Raw genomic sequence first — 21123 nt, 5'->3', positions numbered from 1 at the left:
CTCAGCGGGAAGCTTGCTTCTCCCTCTCCCTCTCCCACTGCTTGTTTTCCCTCTCTCGCTGCATCTCTCTCTGTCAAATAATACATAAAATCTTAAAAAAAAAAAAAAAGAAAGAAAGAAAGAAAGAAAAGAAAAGAAAAGAAAAGAAAAGAAAAATGCTTGAAAGAGCTCGAAGTGCTTCTCCATGATTTCCAGGTCCAGGGCTGTGAGAGCTCTCTTTTTGATACACGTTTTTTTTTTCAGGAATGTCGTTACTATAGACAACCCAATTACAGTCAAGTTTAGAGACAAATGCAACCAAGCTGCACCGTCTCCTTGAGGCTGGGTGGCTCTGATTTACAAAGTATATTACAGTTTCTTGGGGGAAAATCTTCCTGAAGCCCCAACTACTGATCATAAATAACTCTTTAAAGGACTTTTGTGAAAATAAAAGCTAGCTAAAGGGGGCGCCTGGGTGGCTCAGTGGGTTAAGCCTCTGCCTTCGGCTCAGGTCATGATCCCAGGGTCCTGGGATCGAGCCCCACATCAGGCTCTCTGCTCAGCAGGGAGCCGGCTTCCTCTTCTCTCTCTCTCTGCCTGCCTGTCCACTCGTGATCTCTGTCTGTCAAATAAATAAATAAATAATCTAAAAAAAAGAAAGAAAGAAAATATAGTTAAAAAAAAAAAAAAAAGCTCACACTCCTTAGATATTGTGTCGACTTTGCCTTTACAAGAAACCAACACGTGCCCTGTATTCTCATTTGGCTAACAAGCTGGACTCTTCTAAGTATATCTGCCATAATTAAGAAAGCAAATAGAGTGGGATTTTAAAAAAAGACCCTAAAATAAGTACTAAACGTGGTAGAAAAAACAAGTCAACATAAGCAGACCAAACGACAGGTTTAACAGAGGAGCTGCTGTTAAACTAATAACACACAATTAGCTTGGTAATACAAATATTAGCACAGGAACTGCCAAAGTAGTTTTTAAAAATGCTAAGAGGTTTTGTTCTAATAAACTAGTAATTTAGGTCAAGATCTATCTTTTCCCCACAGTAGAGTAAAAACAAAAACATCACCGGAGAAACACAAATGGTCCTGAAAAAAGTAACACGAAGCGACTGCGATCCTGTGATTTAAACGAGAAATCTCTGTTTGGTCTTCCTCCCCAGTCCCTGGCACAGGGCTTCTGACCCTTGCGAGTTCCTAAGTAATAACAGCACTCAGAGCACTTCTGTTCTCATGAGGCGACTTGGGGTGGGCTCCGGGATGGGGGCTGGAGCCCAGAAAGACCAAGCCACGATTATAAGCTTGGACTTTTCCGTCCTGCTTCCCACTTCTTTAGAGAGAAGGGCTGGATCTTTAGACAGAAGGGCTGGAAACGGAGTCTACCGATCATGCTATCTGGGGAAGCGCCACAAAATCCCTGTAGTATGGGTTTAAAAGCTTTCCAGATGGTGAACACGTGTCCATACCAGGAGGGTGACACACCCCAAATCCACCGGGAAGAAGCTCTTGCATTTGGGACCCTCCCAGACCTCTCCCTGTGTATCTCTTCATTTGACTGTTCATCTGTATCCTGTTATCGTATCCTTTACTAAAGGGCAAACCTGCATGTTTCCCTGAGTTCTGTGAACTGTTCTAGCAAATAACTGAATCTAAGGGGAAAGAAGTCATGGGAGTCTCTGATTTGTCGCCCAGCTGGACAGAAGTTGTGGGTAACCTGGGGATCTACTACTTGTGATTAGTATCTGGAGTGGGGGGCAGTTTTGCAGGATTGAGCCCTTAACCTGTGGGATCTGACACTGTCTCCAGGTGGACAGAGTCAGAACTGAGTTAAACTACAGGACACCCAGCTGGTGTCACAGAATTGCTTGGTGTTAGGACCTCCTCCTAACCCCCAACACATACACACACACATATTTGGTGACCAGAAGTGTTAGAAGTATTCTGTGTGAAAGGAGAAAGACACAAGAAAAATACAGGCTTTCTTAGTACAGTTATCAATGCTTGAGCCATTTAATACTTAGTATGTAGGCTGAGCAAAGGATTTTACTAAGGCAATTTGTACAGAAGTCACGAACAGAAAATACCCCTAGACACACTGCCCTTGAGGAAAACTAAGTAACTGTAACGTTAGATAAAAAGGGATTGGTACTGGAGAAATAAGATAAAATAGATTCCTAAGTCGGGTGAGCAGCTATGGGACACTGGAAGGTTGGGGAGGATATGGGCTGATAGGGACCGAGGGGATGAGGAAAAGGGGAACCCCCACATCAGTAGCCCCTCTGCTGCCTTCCCTGAATAGCAAGAAGTAAACATGAGGAGTCTGATATCCTCAACTGGGAAGCTTGCTGCCCACAGGACTAGACATTAGGGAATTCTCAAATGAAACGCAGGACACATCCTAGGGCACCTGGGTGCTCAGTGGGTTAAGCCTCTACCTTCAGCTGAGGTCATGGTCTCAGGGTCCTGGGATCAAGGCCCGCACTGGGCTCTCTGCTTGGCAGGGAGCCTGCTTCCCACCCCCACCCCCAGCTCTGCCTGCCTCTCTGCCTACTTGTGACCTTGTGACCTAAATAAAATCTTTAAAAAAAAATGCATTAGACATGCTAAGTTTTATAGCTCTAGAAGAAAGGAGAAATCCCAGCAGCCTTTTACCCCAGAAAACAGACTCCAGCAATCACAGAAAATCATGAAATTTCTCATTATACTTTTAACAGTAAAATTCATTCTCTTCTGCTTAGGATATTGTCATTAGCTTAAAGAAAGAAAAAAGATAAAATATAATCATGCAGTTTATAGCTGCTGAATCAACTGTCCTTAAAAAAAAAAAAAAACCTACACACAACTGTTTCCTTTGGAAAGTTCAGATTTTAGTACTGTGAGAAACCACAACCAACTGCAGAAAGGAAAGGCAAAAACGAGTTGCAAAGTAGCTAATATGTAAGTTCAAGATACCATGCTACTAAAGACTTTTTTTTTAATGTTTATGGCAGCTTGGGGAAATGTGTCTAAAAAACAAAAATATCTTACTATTTGACTCAAAAAATCCCTATCTCAAAAGGAAGATTAGTAAAGTGCTCAAATTATAATCATAATGATGTACCCTAACCGTCAGTGGTGGCCAAATTTAGAAACAACCTAAAAGTTGTAACAAGGAAGTCAAAGAAATCATGGCATATCCAAAAAATGGAAGACATTAAATGAGGTGATACAGATTTCTATTTACTGATGTGGAAAGATACTATGGAGGAAAAAAGGCAGGTCACACAACACAGGAATGATACTATTTCACATGTAAAATCTGTGTGAGCTTGTAAGTGAACTCTGTTTGTACGTATTAATGAAAAAAGAGAATCTGATTACTAAATCTTATCTGTGGTTATCCATAGGTGCTAGAACTTTAGGTGAATTTTACTATTTTGTGTTTTATACTCTTCTGTATTCTATAACTCTTACAGTGTGAATATATCATTTATATAGCTAGAAAAATAGAGTTGTTTCCATAAAATACATATGTACATAACAATAACATATACACACTTTCTTAAAAACCCTCCATTATTTTCAGCACACTGACATATACATTTTATTTGGGAATAGTTAATTATAATGAAAAATAAGTACTTAGGGGTCAATTTGTCAACAAATCTATTTCTATATCCCTCTACACAGTGCTTCTAAGCTCATCAAATCTTTCCATTTGTTCTCCAGCAAAGTTCAAATGTGAAAAACTCTAAGGAACAGGTTTTCATATTACTCCTCTGTACTCAAAAGTATTTCAGGAGCATGTGGGTGGCTCAGTTGACTAATACCCGCCTTCGGCTCGGGTCATGATCTCAGGGTCCTGGGATGGAGCCCCACATCCAGCTCCCTGCTGAGTCTGCATCTCCCTCTCTCCCTCTGCCCCTCCCCTGCCTTCCTGCTATAGATCTTGCTTTCTGTTGGGGAAAAAAAAAGTACTTCATAGCAGTCATAGTGGACTGGTGGGGGGCTGGGGGACCCATAATGGAAAACTGTGCCTTATTATACTTTCTATTTTTCTCCCCAAATGGAGGCACTGCCAAAAAAAACCAAAATACAGCACACCCGAAGAGCAGAGAACATTGTGGGTCTCTCAGATGACAGCCCTTGCCCTTTCCAGCCAAGCCCCACAGGTCCCCGTGTCTGGAATCCGACCAGCCGCATTCTAATCGAGCTCCCTCACTGAGCAGTTACCTATCTGGCACAGATTCACATCTGGAAAATGATAAATACGTCAGCGGTTAGGGTATGAGGAAATGACCTGGCATGGAAGCTGACAGCCCAAAAAAGAGTTAATGTAAACTCCATTAAGAAAGGCACAAATTAAAGGTAAAAGAAAAAGCTCTGTTCTGAGAAAGGTCCGGAAAGGCTCGCCAACAGGGAGGAAAGAGGGTGAGTCACTGTGATCAAAGACAGCGCACGGAAGCAGACCCCAGCGCAGGGCATGAAGGAGCTGGGAGGAACTGGAATGAGAAGGAAAAGCTGATTTTTTTTTTAGATTTTATTGATTTATTTGACAGACAGAGATCACAAGCACTCAGAGAGGCAGGCAAAGAGAGAGGAAGAAGCAGGCTCCCTGCTGAGCAGAGAGCCCGATGCAGGGCTCGATCCCAGGACCCTGAGATCATGACCCGAGCTGAAGGCAGCAGCTTTAATCCACTGAGCCACCCAGACACCCCAGGAAAAGCTGATTTTACGGAGAGCACGATGGTCAGTTCTGAGGCTTCACACAGCTCTGCTGAGATTTCTCTCCCAGAGAAGACTTCATAAAAGTTGGGCAAAACTTACCTTGAAAGGATGACTAGCCAAGCTATTCCACAGCAGAGAAACAAGGAGGGATGAACTTTGTCCAAAGAACTTTGCCCAGTAAAGCTTCTGAGACGGTACTGAAAGCTACCACGTCCGCACTTGGAGAAGTTCACACAGAATGCCTGGTGCACTTGCGGTCACAAGCTGGAGACCCTGACGGCAGAGATCTGAGGCCATCCAGGCTGCTGGCAGCAAACGTTCCCATAATCTCACCGAGGGCAGATTACGAAAGTTGTGCCATATCAAAAGCAAACAGCAAGAGCGGGATTCTACGAAAACCAGAATCCTCTCAATTTGGTTTTTCTTTTCTGAACCCTTCTGAAAAGAATAAATCAAATACTGTACTGAATGCACTAGAGTCTAGACCCTGTGGTTACCCTTGGGCACGGCACGGAGCTTTCAGAAACCGAGCTCTGAAAACAAAGCACGCCAGTGAATAAACACAGGCCTATGACGTGGAAAAACTCAAACACATGCACATGCAAAAATGACACTGACGATAGAATTCAAAGCACTAGCCCTGCGTTCAGGCAACTGCTCCTTTTCGTGGATATGTGAAGCTGTTATGGAAAGTACTCCTAAGTACGGGGCAGATGGGTGACCGCACGCCTACAGTTTTCAAAAAGCTTACTTTCCGCTTTAAAAAAAAATAGCATTTTTCCCTATTATAGTAATATATCCTCTTTAGAATATTTGGAAGACAAAAAGAAGTATAAAGGATATCCTAATAATCACCTGTCATTCCACTATCCAGAGGGAATAACTTTCAACATTTTTGGTACATTTTGTTTTACTTGTGGTGAGTAAAACAAACTGTAACCAGTGTATGTAGTTTGGGAGACAGCTTTTAAAAATTACATTCTAAACAATAACCTATGCCATTAAATATTGTTCAAAAACACCATTTCTAGTGCTTGTTGTACAGATGTTTTAGAATTTATTGGGCCATTTTCCTGTTCGGCTATACTTGTACTGCTTTTTAAGGTTTTGCTACTATAAATCATAAAACTGTGCCTTGAATCAGTATTTCTATTATTTCCTTTAGATGGATGTCTGGTATAATCACTGGAACTTAATTTTTTGAGGCTCTTGATTCACAGTGATTAACTGATTTCCAAAAAGTCTGCACTAACGTATATGCCTACCAGCAGAGACCACACCCCAGTGTTCCTATACTCTCATCAGCGCTGAGTATTAGTCATGGATATATCAGAAAACAACAGTAACAAATTATTATGATACACTAAACTTCAATAATCTAGGTAAGATACAGTGAGTCTGGAATAGAAGATAAATGACTAAAAAAAAAATTAAATTAAAAAACTAAAAAAAAAACCATAAATTGTATGTAATGGAGGGAAGGTATTTCAATAATCCTTTCTTTCACCACTGATCATCTGTTGGGGTTAGGAGGTATCACTGAGTTCACCCAAAGTGTGTCGTTGGACAGCTGCCATAAACAGTACACAGTACTGCCTTCTGAAGGAGGCAAAAGAAAAGTTTTGCCCCAAAGAACTTTCTACGTAATTTCATAAATGAGGAATCACACAGATTGAAATTCATCATTGGAGAATGATTCCAAGCGCATTCAATCAAGTGGCACAGACGGTACCCAACGATTCAGGAGATGAAGAGTGTTGCACATGCTAGAGAAGGTCTTGTGAATGAAGGAAGTCAAGGGGCCTCCCGGTTCCAGATCTGATGCCAGCATGCAGAATCGCAAGAGGGAAAGTGTAACATCAAGAATAATCAGGGTCCTGGTGAAGCGAGAATCAACCCGCTGGCTGCAATCGTTAAGTACTGAATGGGAGTTTGGAAACAAACAAACAAACAAACAAACACACCAAAACACACCAGGTAAGTAAAATTACCCAAAAAGGGGGATGGAAATACGTGGCCTTTAAAGACTAAGGAGTCAACGCAGTGACTATTTCAAACGATCCATAATCATGAACATTTCTCTTACCACAAGCACCTTTTCACATCACTTCGTACATCTACTGGATACTTGAGCACATAAAGGTTCTTCCTGCCTGCCAGCAGGACAGTTTCAGCGATGTGCCCTTTGTGCTGTTTGGTAGTATCTGCGCAATCATGTAAGTATTTTCATGCACTTCATAAAAATGAGTGGAAAGAAGAAAATGAAAACAAGTGGATAAAAGCTATAATCTCCGATTTAATTGATGGCAATCGCCAAGCATACGCCAAAAGACATGCTTTGACCTCATTCTGACGTTCACTGGACTTAAGCTGGCCCATGCTATGAACAATGGTGTGCAAAACTGCTGGAAATATGTCACCGGGGAAGATGTCCTTGGTTACATGCAGGTCTGTCGCTGGACTTCCACTGACTGAGCTCTGGCTGAATGGTGGCTCCCTGCATTTGATCTGTGGCTCTACCACTGACTATATTCCCAAGGGTCAATTAGTAAAAGGGGGGTAATAATATTTTGGCTCAAAGGATTACGGTCATGATTAAATGAGATACTACGTACCTATTACTCAGAGGAAACAGTTCTTGGCACAAAATCACTACTCAGTAGGTGATAACGTCTCCTCCCACCCCAACCCCAGCACCTCCTTCCCAGGACTACTCCACATGGAACAGAGAAGGCTGCCCGAAATAGGGCTCTTGTACAAGAACAAAAAGTTTGCTTTCATAAAGACTTCCTGGCAATTTTATGAAGAATGAATCAATAGAGGAAGAAAAATGGGTTTGGAGAAAAACTGCAAGTAGGTGCAGAATCTAGATGTGACATTCCTGGCTCCTGGTAGTTTTAGAAATGAGAATGAAAGGCAAAACTAAAGACTTTGTATTGGAACACAACACAGATATCCTTCGTTTACGCCCCAACATACGCAGCACTCTTTGCTTGTTTAACCGTAACAGAAAACTGTAACAGCCAGATGCCTTGTGTGTATACATGTGTTGCATTAAATGCAAAAGAGCTAATTTATATAGTTAAGTGATGCTTTTGATATGATTAACACGTTCACTTATAAAAATAACTGGAGGCTTGGTTTTTCATCAAGTTCAGTTAGTTTCACAGAAGCAGCATTGAGCACTGCATGCTTAACATTTTCTCAGTAAATACATGCTTATCATCAAAAAGGTAAGAGAATGTTCACATATAAATAAGTGAAAATAGAAAATCTGCATGTTACTAGGATTCAATATTAAGAGTAATAGTTGGTTTAAACTTTTTACCATTAAGAATGGCTTTTTATAGGGGCACCTGGGTCGCTCAGTGGGTTAAAGCCTCTGCTTTCGGCTCGGGTCATGGTCCCAGGGTCCTGGGATAGAGCCCCGCGTCGGGCTCTCTGCTCAGCGGGGAGCCTGCTTCCCTTCCTCTCTCTGCCTACTTGTGATCTATCTGTCAGATAAATAAATAAAATCTTTAAAAAAAAATGGCTTTTTATAAATGGATGACCCCACAGTTTTGTTCACGATTTAATAGCTTATTACTGTTTTTCCTACTTCCAATAAAGAATTTTGTTATAAGAAGTGTCCAACAGCTCCAATTTAAAAATAAAACCATCTACAAAATAAATCTGATTTTTTTAATAAAATAAGAGTATTAGTTGTTTTGTTTTTCTAATAATTTAGAGAAATGACTATTAAGTCTTATGTAGGAGGGCTATTAAAATTCACATATTATACTATTAAATATATGCTCATTTTGTTAAAGTATAGGAGTAAATGCACACACATAATACACTTATTCACTGTTAAAACACTTAAGATTTTATGGTTAAAAAATTAACATTATGCACAATCAGAGGAGAAAAAAAAATCTGCTATTTCATCACTACCTCTAACATTTTATTTCTAGTAGAACATGTGGCTTTATTAATATTTCTGGTTAGAGGTGAAATTTACCTGGAAAGGAAATTTGGAAAGGGGCTGAAAATATATACTGATAAATCTTTCAGTTCTGGCATTCGGGTCTCTGAGAGTACTGTCTCCTCACCATCTCCACCGCCCAATACCCGCTGCCTCCACTTAATACCCAGGTAACTCCTGCACATATTTTAGGTCTTACCTCAAACATTACTTCAATCGGAAACCTTCCCTGGAGTAAGATTTTTGACTCTACCAGTGTACTGCAATGACTATCATTTTACTTGCTTGAAGTACCCCACTCCACACCCCCCCACTTGCCAGTAAGTCCAGAAAATACAGAGGACTGGACTTGTTCCCTGTGCTGTACCTTAGGACCTACTAAGGTAGGGTGTGGGGCATAAATGATAAGTAGGATACTTAAATGATGTTGAATAAAGGACCAAGGGTCTGTATGATTAAAAAACTGAGTTTTTAAAGTATTACTTTTTTCCTTTGTGGGGGGGTTCAAATGGACACTAAGGATTTTTCTTCCAGAAAAAAAATAAAGATATAAAATTTTATGTATGATTTTTAAGATCAAGGATCCTACATTTGGAAGCCCTGCACTAGACTACAGTGAATTCATGCTATGAAGTTTCTTGGTAAATAGCCATTTGGCTTTCCCTGCCAAAATGCCCATTGGGACATGCACTTTTTACATGAAAACATGTAGCTCCCCAAGCAGGACAGGGTTATACTAGAGTGCAGTCATATTAATGAGTAAAAGTACATTATTAGTAAATGTCAGTGGGATTATCTCAGCACCAGACATTCCCGTAGTCACTGAGTAACACCTTCTACTACATCTTTAGGGGATTTTTCCTCGATTATTTTATATTATCAGTAGAGTACTCCCCAATATATCTTATTGGTAAAGTATTTCCTATTGAATGGAAAAACCTGATCACAAATCTGTACCCACAATCTGCACCCGCACTGTCCTTTGGGACGCGTGAAGGGCTGTCAATTTCTTAGTCCCTAGAACCAGACTTTGCACCGAGGGACGGCCAATAAATATTTCTGACCAACAGACGGGCCAAAACACATCCTCGCATACAGAGCAGCAGCACTACTACACTTGCAGATGTGTCAGATAAGCCACCTCTTTAAATATAACAGTAATGCCTGCTCTTGTGATGAACCCTAAAGCAACCTGCAACATCAGGGACACTGCAGAGTTACGTGGTCACAGCACAGATGAGGTCTGTCGTCACACACGGCTCTCTGACCTGGAAATCACCACGTCTGCCCTGCAGACCACTTCTTCCATAGTCTGTCTCTTATTATCTGCATTTGAAAAGGAAGCTTTCTAAGTCAAAAAAGTAATTTCAAAGCCTACAGATGTCTTTGTAACCAGATGGTATATTTTATTGTATTAAATTGAACATCAGATTCCCACTCTGTAAAAGGTTAAAAGGAAAATAAGTATTGCTTGATAACTGACTTATACTTTTAACCAATTTTTTGTCTGTTTATGGAGGTCTGAGAAAGGACAATGCTAAAACGTGAATTTAAGCTTACTCACTACTACATTAGTCTATCTGGTAAACATCTAGTTTAGACTGCTCCAAAGAGTTAGCCATAAAAACAGAAATAGACATTAAATTGGTAGTGTGTTTAAGAATGTGTTGCATCTCAAGCTATGGCTCCGTGAATAACTACTACACACATAACTAACATTTATAGGGTGTTTTTCATTAGCTATCTCACTTAGTCCTCCTAACCTACAATGAGATAGTTACCGGTGCTAACTACTCGCTACTCTCTGGCTCACCCAGCTCACCAGGTACTGCTGGAAATGGCCCCCTTCACCCTACATCTGCCTGATGATCGCCTTGTTATGTACGGTGTGTAGCCCAGTTTCATTCATTGAATGGAGCCTTTCCTGAACCCTCTCTTCTCCTGCAGAATTAGTCCTAGGCTCCTATCTTTAGGGGAAATCCACTTAAAATCATAGATTCGTAGATTTCCTCCTGGTTTTAAAAAAAAAGTGGACGGAGGGGCACCTGGGTGTCAATCAGTTAAACATCTGCCTTTGGCTCAGGTCATGATCCCAGGGTTCTGGGATCGAGTCCTGCATCGGGCTCCCCCCATGGGGAGCCTCCTTCTCCTACTACCTCCCACCGTTCTCTCTTTTTCTGACAAATAAATAATGAATAAAACCTTCAAAAAAAAATTTAAAGGGGCGCCTGGGTGGCTCAGTGGGTTAAGCCTCTGCCTTCAACTCAGGTCATGATCTCAGGGTTCTGGGATCGAGCCCCGCATCGGGCTCACTGCTCGGCAGGGAGCCTGCTTCTCCCTCTCTCTCTGCCTGCCTCTCTGCCTACTTGTGATCTCTCTCTGTCAAATGGATACATAAAATCTTAAAAAAAAAATTTTTTTTCAAGTGTACTGAAAGATCACCTCCTTGGCTACCAGTAAGTGCTGAAATAATGAAATGAATGCTTCCATTCCCGTGCATTTAAGGGTTAAGCTAGGCAGAAACTCTAGGTCTAGGCCTGTACTTGGGGTGCACAGTGAGAGGTGGGAGGAGCTCTGTTTTCGGGAAACAAAAGCTAGAAACTGCAAAGCTTCGACTGCTGAGGCCACACGTAACATAGATTATCGTCCTATGAGGGTATATTCTGCTTTTTGACCATTTTCTCTTGTGAGAGTCAGAACGCCTCATTGCAGGACGTGTGTGGTCAGACAGCTTTCCATCAGTGAGTCAGTGGGAACTACAGCGTGAACACTCCTGCGTGGCCAGGCACCAGTGCTCCGTTTTGTCAACAAGGTGAGATTCACATTACCACTGGCCTGGTGATGGCTAAATTATACCTAATAATCACCACTGGCACTAATATTGAAGCAGGCACTTCCTGAGTCCAAATGACTGTTCAGACATCCTGAATCAGCCAGCAGAGAAAGGAAATAAAAGCCCCGTAAAGCACCGCCTTGTTTCCTAGATCACTAAACCTAGATGCCTTCCTGTGCCTGGACTTTTCTTTTATTATTTCCATTTCTAATCACTTGAAATTGTTGTTTCTCTTGCCCAATTTAAGGCAAAACTCCAAAATTCAATGACAGCATTTCTCTGTTTTCCTCCGCACTCTCTATAGTTGGTTCTAAGGCGTTGAGAACTCCCTAGTGGTCTATTTTCCTTCATCAAAGAATGTGCCACTTAGAGCTTAGTTTGGGCTCAGGTATATTTTCCAATGAATATATACATTCATAGACTCCCCCTCGAAGGATTCATACGGCATCACTACAATTGCTTACATGAACCAAACAGCTCAAGTTTGCTCACTCAAGATTCATAGGAATCTTGTTCAAGAAACAAATACAAGTCAAAGTACTAAAATTGATAAAAAGTACTTTTGAGACACTGATATACTGGGTTTTATAATTAAGGGAGTATTTCATATTCCATATTGCTCAAGATGGATGAGAATATTTTTGAAAACAAAATATGAAAATTCAGGCATTCGCCAAAGACTTCTTGATAGCCTTCTAAAAATGTGTTTTTCTTTCCTTAAAATTCTTAAACCTTTGGAGGCCATTGTCAACAATACCGGCTTTCTGTGAAATTCCGGCTGATGTTTTCCAACCCTTGTGCATGTTGAGTCTGAGACTCCGAGCCAAAGGAAGCTGCCCGACTGAAAACCCAATTGTGAAAAGGTGCAAATGGCCTTAAAAACTACTTAAACACCGCCCTGCAAGACACACTGAAATGACTGCTTTGTGTTCTGTGAAATTAATCCTCTCTGAAACCTTCTCAAGGCTAAGCCCAAATGGGAAAATAAAATCCTTTTCGGAATAAAGGGTGAGATCTGAGTCATGATAAGATTGCAATACAAGGTCAAGGGCAAGGAACCACTTTTCCCTAACCCAATCTGCTATGTGCAATTCACCTCATGCTCTCTACTCTGCAGATATGCCTAAATACCAGGCAGATGTTGATAAAGGATTTCTCCTCATTTCTAAATATTTCTGTCTTCATTATTTTAAAGTTAGAGAAAAAACACTAGCTAAGAAGCCACTACATAAGAAACAAATACTGGCATCTATGACTCAAATTAATTTTCTTCCTTACAGCATTGAGTTAGGAGAATTAAGGGGTACAAGCAGAAACCCTCTGATAATTTAGAAAAGGTTCTGGGAGAAAGTGACAAGTTAAGCGACCACAAAAGTCTCAAAGGTATTGACCGTGGAAATTTCAAATGGGTCATCACAGTTACCACAAATAACTTATAAAAAAAGCAATGGCCAATAGATCCCATGGGTAGCAATTACCTTATTAATCACGTTTAACCTTTTCAAAGCATTATCCTTTTTAAAGCATCCATATTCATTCAGTCAGCACTGAATGTAAAACTGCTTTCTCATCTATAGTCCACATTATTACAAAAAGATAATGTCTGACCAAATAATTTCTAGGTATCATAGCCTGTTTAACATTATACCCTGATGCCTCTTGGTAAAACACCAAGTGTCTCAATTATGTCATGTACGATCTTATAGTCATACTGTCTTAACTTACTTTATTAAGAATTACTGCAATTTCCATAATATCTTAGTACATAATCAGTATTAATAGCTTCTTCCTTATCAATTAGGGCCCAATGTGATAAGTGACTTCAAATGTTCTCTTTAGAGGCTTAAAGACAAAGAACTCTAAGTAGGCACCAGCATCTTTTGAAAGGATACCTCGCGGCAGGGAAAAAGTATTTTTCCCCCTAGAGCAGAGAAGGGGAACTGGGTAGTAGGTAAGGATGAAAGGTTTCCGTGGTTGCTAAACGGTTAGAGGATGGGTTCTTCCTACCTGTCCCTGACCCTCCCAGCCTACCGTAACAATGAGGATGCTAGTGAGACGCTAGTGGACAGGGTCTGACCATACCTTCGTGGGTAGGCTCTGGGTCAGGTGTAAGTGAGATGTCATCCAGCTCTCGCAGGCAGAGCCATTCTCCGTCCATAGACACTCGGAATTTGCAAAGGTAGATGGTCTCCATGGCGGCCTGTGTGATCTTGTCAGTGGTGGGGGTTGGCATATCGGTTGGAGGCGTCAGAGCAGACATGATGACTCAGCTGGGACCACAACACACACACACTCACACACACACACACTCACCCCAACAAAAATAAATAAAACCTCCTCACCAAAAAAACCCCAAATCCAAAGCTCTGGAACAAAGCTCTCAAGAAAAGGGGTGGGGGAGATTCAAACAAAACACAAGGAAAAATGCCTTACGGTTTAAGAACCAACTGCTCGAGATAAACAATTCTGTACTATCTTTTCTCATCGAAAGCTCCTAGCACATAGCGAAAGAAGATGATGCCTGGTCTTCTCCTAGCTTCTCTCCTTGGATCTTCCCTTCCCCCACCTTTTTCAGCTGAGCTATAGGCTTTAAATCCCGCACAGCCGATGCCACCTTAGCTGGCTTTAAAAAACTGGCCTCTGCATGAGTAAGTGAAAAATCCTCCTTTGTGCAGAAAAAAAAAACCCAGAAAACAAAAACAAAAACAAAAAATCCCCGAAAAATAAACCAATAGTTTCGATTGAGCTTAAAAAAATCCTGAACTGCAGAAATCACTTCCAGGATCTGCTCAGATGAGCCGGGATGCTGAGTTCTAATAGGATTGGTTGTGCGCAGTAAGCAGGGTGTTGACCAAAATGGCTGACTAATGAACTGAACTGAAAATCCAGGCTCATGTGACCAGCTGCTCTGAACGTGGGGCGAGCAATTCCCAGGATGCTTTATAGATGCTGCTGAGGCAGGGAGAGCAATTAGGCTGCTGTTCTCATCCTGCACAACCCACTTCCAGACTGTGCTAGTCAAACTGTGATCAGACATAACACAAGGCACAGATCCTCATCCATTGCCCTGCTCCGGGATAAAAGGGCTGCATAACGGGAAGACAATGAACACTGGGTGGTACCCCGCAGCAAAGATGGGGAAAGAGGCAGATTAATTTAACGAGTACATAATTCACCTCTCATCTCTTATTCTCATATACCTAGCTATTAAAATTCTTTACTCTGCCAAAGGTGGTGTTTTAAGAAAAAGCTAAGGTGGATTTTCAAGTTAAATATCATACTCTAAGGCATTTATAATTTCTTTCCCCAAGGTACAAAAACCTGACTTTTCTAGACTGGACAGAAGTGCAAGAAAAAAACTTGATGGTGTAAAAAAGCAAAATTCCTTCCAATTAATGGCACCCTCCCCCTTCTGATGCTGCTGTATTTACCAAGTGTTTGCATAAAGTATGTCTTATGTTTCTTTTTTAAGATTTTATTTATTTATTCGACAGAGAGATGCAGCAAGAGAGGGAACACAAGCAGGGGGAGTGGGAGAGGGAGAAGCAGGCTTCCCTCCGATCAGGGAGTCTGATGCAGAGCTCAATCTCAGGACCCTGGGATTTCAAACTGAGTGGAAGGCAGACACTTAATGACTGAGCCACCTGGGTGCCCCTGTATTATGTTTCTAGTCAGAAGATAAAGCTATGTTATATTTTTAAAAGCCTCTCATCCTGGAATATCCCAAGGGCATATTATCATATTCTCTTAAACCAGCCAACCAACTCACCCAGCCACACACCTATCTACTTACTGTATTATCCAATAAGGCATTTATACCTTGTTAGCTCCAAGTTAGGTGTTTGCTTTCTGAGCCACATAAATGACGAGATAAGGCATGATAAAGATTTTCTCTGAAAATGTTTTAGACAACTGAAAACAAGTGTCTGTTCTATTTAAGGATCTGATTTTTTTAAAAAAGATTTTATTTATTTATTTGACAGAGCAAGAGAGATCACAAGTAGGCAGAGAGGCAAGCAGAGAGAGAAGGGGAAGCAGGCTCCCCGCTGAGCAGAGAACCTGATGGGGGGCTCGATGCCAGGACCCTGAGACCATGACCTGAGCTGAAGGCAGAGGCTTAACCCACTGAACCATCCAGGCGCCCCTAAGGATCTGATTTTAAGGAGAAACCTCTAACTTCAAGAAATATATCCTAAGATTTATTACATACTGAAGATTTCTCATCAGAAGGATACCTTGATTTCTGAAAACTAAAAAAAATTCTCCTTGAATATTATTATAATTGTATTTTATATACTATATATGCATGATATATTACATTTACATATATATTAAAATTTCATAAGTGATTCATCTTAATTTGAGGTTGATCTCAAAGAAATAATGCTAAAAACAAGACTGTAGAGAAACAGGCATTTCTCATACTGGTAGAGGGAAAGCAAACTGGTAAATGTCAAAATGTATATTCGTGTATGATCATTTACAATCAGGAAGAAAATGAGCAAGTAAGGAAAACGAAATATCCTAGGTTTGTTCATTTCTATTTAAATCTCTTCCACCATTATCCTACATCTGGACCCAGAGCTATTCAGTCATTCATTTATTCCTCCAGTAAATACTCACTACGAGTATTCCACATACCAGCAGTATGTGTAGCAGTAAGACAAGGTCACCTCTCCAAGGAGGCAGAGTTATGTATCCAAATCCTGAACACAAGTCTTCATTTAACACATTCACATTTAATTACGGGCTGATTCCTTTCTAGCTATGTACATTTCCATCTTACACATTAAAACTTTAAGGGGAATAGGTTATAGTTTCACTTTAAGCTATGCAATACTTCAAAATCTTGTAAGCAATTGTTAAAACCTTTAAATTAAACTTACACTGAATAGTTCCGGGAATCGCAATGCCAAAGAGTCCGGCCTATCCGTACACATGACATCAACACTGTAGGTCACTGATACATTCTTAAGATACAGAACGGTGAAAACAAAAAGAAATTTGAATACTTGGACATGTTCAGGGTCCACCAATACCTGAATTGAGCCTGTCACAAACCATGACAATCTTTTTACCAACCAACCAGGAAGCATTTACTCACTCTGAACACAGAGGGATTGACTGCAACACACCAGCATAACAAGAACTTCTTGGTCAATGGCAGAGAAACCTGGTTAATATTCCTGCCAAAGGTCCTTCTCTCCGGGGAGAAGACACCAGGAGGGAAGCTGAAGGGAAAGAAAAGCCTTCCTGCGTGAGCTAGCTTTTAGTTTTTTATCAGCTGGAGGAGGTATTAGCAGTCATTTCAGAAATAAGAACCATGGGTAAGAAGGAAATCCTGTATTTCCACTCTTTAAAGCGTATCTGCTTGCAGGTAAACACCCCAGAATCTTCAGCATGAAGTTTCTCATTGTTCACAAGCCAAGAATTCACTATGAAAACAGGCACTATTTTAAACTAATAAAAATAATTCTGAACATTGTTTAGTACTAGCTCAGAATGTAAAGATACCATTAAGTCATCAGTGAGACAAACCTTGGAACTTTTTCCTCTTTTGCTCTTACCTGTGAATAAAGGCACATACTTGTAAGGTAGTTGTGAGGAGGACTGAGGTGTAGCCTGTGGCCCTAAAATGGAACTAACAGGCTTAAGTGAAATTCAAATCCAAGGTGATGATCTGAATAATACTATGTTCTAGCTGCTTACACAGCTCAAATTTTCCACATTGTAATTGATTCACAGCAAATGAGATTCACATGTCAAAGTCAGAAGTCACATTCCTTTTAAAGAATATTTACTCAGCTACTATTATAAGAGGAAGACTGATTTGTCATGCTCAATGTCCCTGTTATACAATGTGGAAAAATTATTATTTAAGGTAGCTATCATGTACTGAACCTCTATTTTCCTGTAGGTCCTTTACAAATACTGTATCAGAGCCTCACAAGAACCCTGCAAAGCAGATACTGGTATCACCTCTTTACATACAAAACCAAAGCTGAGCCAAATCACTGGTCCAAGATCACACAACTAGCAAGCAGCATATCTGAAATCATGATCTGCCTTTTGGAGGGGAGGAGGCAGAGAGAGGGGGAATGAGAGAATCCCAAGCAGGCTGTAGGCTCCAGACTGAGCCCGTTACGTTGGGCTCAATCACAACCCTAAGATCGTGACCTGAACCGAAATCAAGGGTTGGATGCTTACCCAACTGTGCCCCTCAGGCGCTCCCCAAACCAAAGTCCATGTTTTCTTTCATGCCTTGAAACGTCAGCACTCCAACCCAAGGATTAAATTTTAATTAGGGAAAATAAAAACTAAACAAAAAGCAAAACCAATTTAATATGAGGCACCATCCCCATAAAATTTCCCAAATATTAATTTCAACAAATTTAAGATTAGAGGAAGAGGAAATTTTTATTAGCTTTCACGCTTTACAAACCATAGATTCCACTGACATTCTGGTCAGGTTTATAGTAAGTATTTTCTGAGACACTGGGAACCCAGCACAGATGTCCCCTTTTGTGTGCTGAAACCAAATTCTTCCTGATCACCACGAAGGATACACTACTGACCGTACCTCCACCTGAGGAAAAGAGCTGAAAATAGCCGAGTTCCTCCTCATCTGCTAACTTAGGGCCTATGCAAAACACTTGATAGAATCAGTAGTGTGAAAAGATAAATGAAGAAGGGAATTATTTTCTAAAACGACTTATTCCAGGACTTCTTTAAATAGCGAACTTCAATGTGTGATTTTAATTATTAAAAAACATAACAAATATCCACAGAACCATCGCCCAACAGATGAACCAACAACTTGAATTTGTGCTCCTTCTCTCTTCTGAATTCCTGCCTCCGCTTTTGAGGCAATTACTTCTGAAATTTGTGTAAATCATTACCTTACTTTAAAAACACTATTATGAAAAAAATTTAAAAAATACTATTATGACTATACGGATACCTAAACAATGTATTTAGTTTCATCTTCTTTTAACTTTACAGAAAGGGTTTCAGTCAACATTGCATTTTTATTTTATTTTTTATTTAAAGATTTTATTTATTTATTTGACAGACAGAGATCACAAGTAGGCAGAGAGGCAGGCAGAGAGAGAGGGGGAAGCAGGCTCCCTGCCGAGCAGAGAGCCTGATGTGGGGCCTGATCCCAGGACCCTGGGATCATGACCTGAGCGGAAGGCAGAGGCTTTAACCCGCTAAGCCACCCAGGCGCCCCAACACTGCATTTCTAAAGACTCATCCACAAAGCAGTGCGCAGCTACGGTGCACACTATCCTTTTATCCTTTTGGCTGCTGTATTGTGAGGTAATATTCCATTGTATATGTGTAAAGAATTTTCTGATCCATTTTCACGCTGATGAGTATATATGGGTTATTTCTAATCTTGTTTCAAATGATGTTATTTAGATACTTTTCAGAAATAGATTCCTTGTAGGTATGTTAATTTTTTTTTTTTTTAAGATTTTATTTATTTGAGAGACAGACATAATACAAGTGAGGGGAGAGGCAGAAGAAACAGGTCCCCCACTGGGGACAGCCGACAGATTCCCCCACTGGGGGGCGGGGTAGGGCTTGAACCTAGGACCCTTGAGATAATGACCTGAGCTGAAGGCCCCTGCTTAACCAACTGAGTCATGCAGGTGCCTCATGTATGTCAATTCTTAAAAGATTTGAAGGTAAGAGACCATTTCACTTACTTCTTTTACAGGTAGTTGTCTCCTCCTATTACCTAGTTTCTATACTGCACACAGTGGTGTTTTTTAAAATGTATCAACTTGTGCAATTAAATCGTTTGTAAAGTTCACAAATTCTACTTCCCCAGGATTCCTGGATCACAGTTTTACAATTTAAGAAGAAAGATCTTACCCCCACACCCCCACATTTTACTAGTTGCTATTAGCACAGAAGGGTTTCTTTGATAAATTACCATCATGATGACACTGGTGGAAGGTACAGATGTTTCTGTTAAATTGTAAGATTTTTTTTTCCCCTGAGAGACAGAAAGTGCACAAGGGGAGCGGGCAGAGGGAAAAAGAGTCTTAATCAGGCTCCATGTCCAGTGTGAGCCTGACGACACAGGGCTTCATCTCATGACTCTGAGATCATGACCTGAGCTGAGATCAAGAGTCCGAGGCTCTTGATCTGTGTGACTGAGCCACACAGATGCCCCTAAATTATAAGATTATTCAGTTGAACGATCATGATGTTTTCACATGCTCTAGTCCTCCCTACAACTTCCCTCCCTCTACTTCCTTCCCTCTCTCAAACAAAAATCTATTATGTCCACCTCTAATGCTGAGATTTCTACAAATTTAGGTTTATAACATTTGAATGACTCAGTACTACTTTGAAGTATTAACCGAGAATGGTAATAAGTACTATAAAATGATTATAACGGAGAAGCTGAGTTATCATTATTTTGTTAGAAACAAACACTACCAAGAGTATTATAATGTATAATTTTTTCACTTGTTAAAATTAACCAGCATGGGATGCCTGGGTGGCTCAGTGAGTTAAAGCCTTGGCCTTCGGCTCAGGTCATGATCCCAGGGTCCTGGGATCGAGCCCCGCATCGGCCTCTCTGCCCGGTAGAGAGCCTGCTTCCTCCTTTCTCTCTGCCTGCCTCTCTGCCTACTTGTGATCTCTCTCTGTCAAATAAATAAATAAAATCTTAAAAAAAAAAATTAACCAGCATAAGACCAACTAACTCCTACCTTAATAACAAAAACCAATTTCATGGCTAAGTGCCACAGGCAATGATCTACAGATATAAGGCTGCCGGCAACTTAGTAGGTATTCCTGGCAAATATATTCTGCTCTTGTCCCAATTTACTCAGCTATAAAACTAAATAACTAGCTTCACAAAGATCATGGGCTCCTTGAGAACCTTGCCTGCTTTGCACACCTCTTTATACATCTACTTAAAAGTAGTACCTACCAAATATCAGAGTCTCAATAGATACTTGGTATAAATATAGAACTCCAAAGCACTCTGTATTCTTGCAATGGTATGTTTTCACCCTCCTATTTCACCTTAACCATGAAAACTCCCAATTTCTGCAAAATCAAGCTGTATTCATGCCCCAATAAACACGTCATTCTAACACAGACTTTATTCATTTGTATATAATAGATTCGTTCATCTAATATGCACAGGGCGCCTACAATGTGTTCGTCACTATAAACATGAAGAACAAGGTAACAGACAAGAAACAGGCAATTATAAGTTTTTAAGAAATTCCTAAGTCCTTGACACACAGACAACTAATCAGTGTTTTGTTTACGTGTATAACTATTTTCTCTGTCAAACTGGTGACTTGTGGATTTCACATTCATTTATTCATTTAGCAAGCAGAGCTTTGCTGAGTAGAATGAGAAACTAGAGGGTTGCTGCTGTCTGAAAAGGAGCCTTCAATTTAGGATGGGATTTCAGTAGTGGAGCTGATGAAGGAAGCTGAGAGCATGTGGACTGTAGGGCCAGAAGGCCCACAGCAAACTCTAGATTCACCACTTGGAATATTTGCTTCTGTGCCTGCTTCTTCTTTTTTTTTTTTTTTTAAATATTTTATTTATTTATTTGATTGAGAAAGGGAGATCACAAGTAGGCAGAGAGGTAG

The 21123-nt window shown here is 40.5% G+C and overlaps 1 protein-coding gene across 17 annotated transcripts in view; it reads right to left on the bottom strand.

Annotated features, from left to right (window-relative positions):
* Positions 1–21123, bottom strand: part of RUFY3 (RUN and FYVE domain containing 3) — an 84148-nt gene that overhangs the window by 53964 nt on the left and 9061 nt on the right. For 2 of the 17 annotated variants that reach the window (XM_032334516.1, XM_032334528.1), the window contains exon 1: positions 13574–14932. The exons of 11 other annotated variants lie outside the window; for them this stretch is intronic. In XM_032334516.1, the coding sequence (XP_032190407.1) occupies positions 13574–13751 (178 nt within the window). In that variant the 5' untranslated portion in view covers positions 13752–14932. Of the gene's footprint in view, positions 1–13573; positions 14934–21123 lie in introns of those variants that run through there. 4 more of the 17 variants (XM_032334517.1, XM_032334529.1, XM_032334513.1 and 1 more) reach the window with 3 other exon arrangements.

The sequence above is a fragment of the Mustela erminea genome, chromosome 2 (assembly GCF_009829155.1).
Source record: "Mustela erminea isolate mMusErm1 chromosome 2, mMusErm1.Pri, whole genome shotgun sequence".
NCBI lineage: Eukaryota > Metazoa > Chordata > Mammalia > Carnivora > Mustelidae > Mustela > Mustela erminea.
Note: the sequence above shows the minus strand (reverse complement) of the source record. Positions and strands in the feature narration are given on the sequence as shown.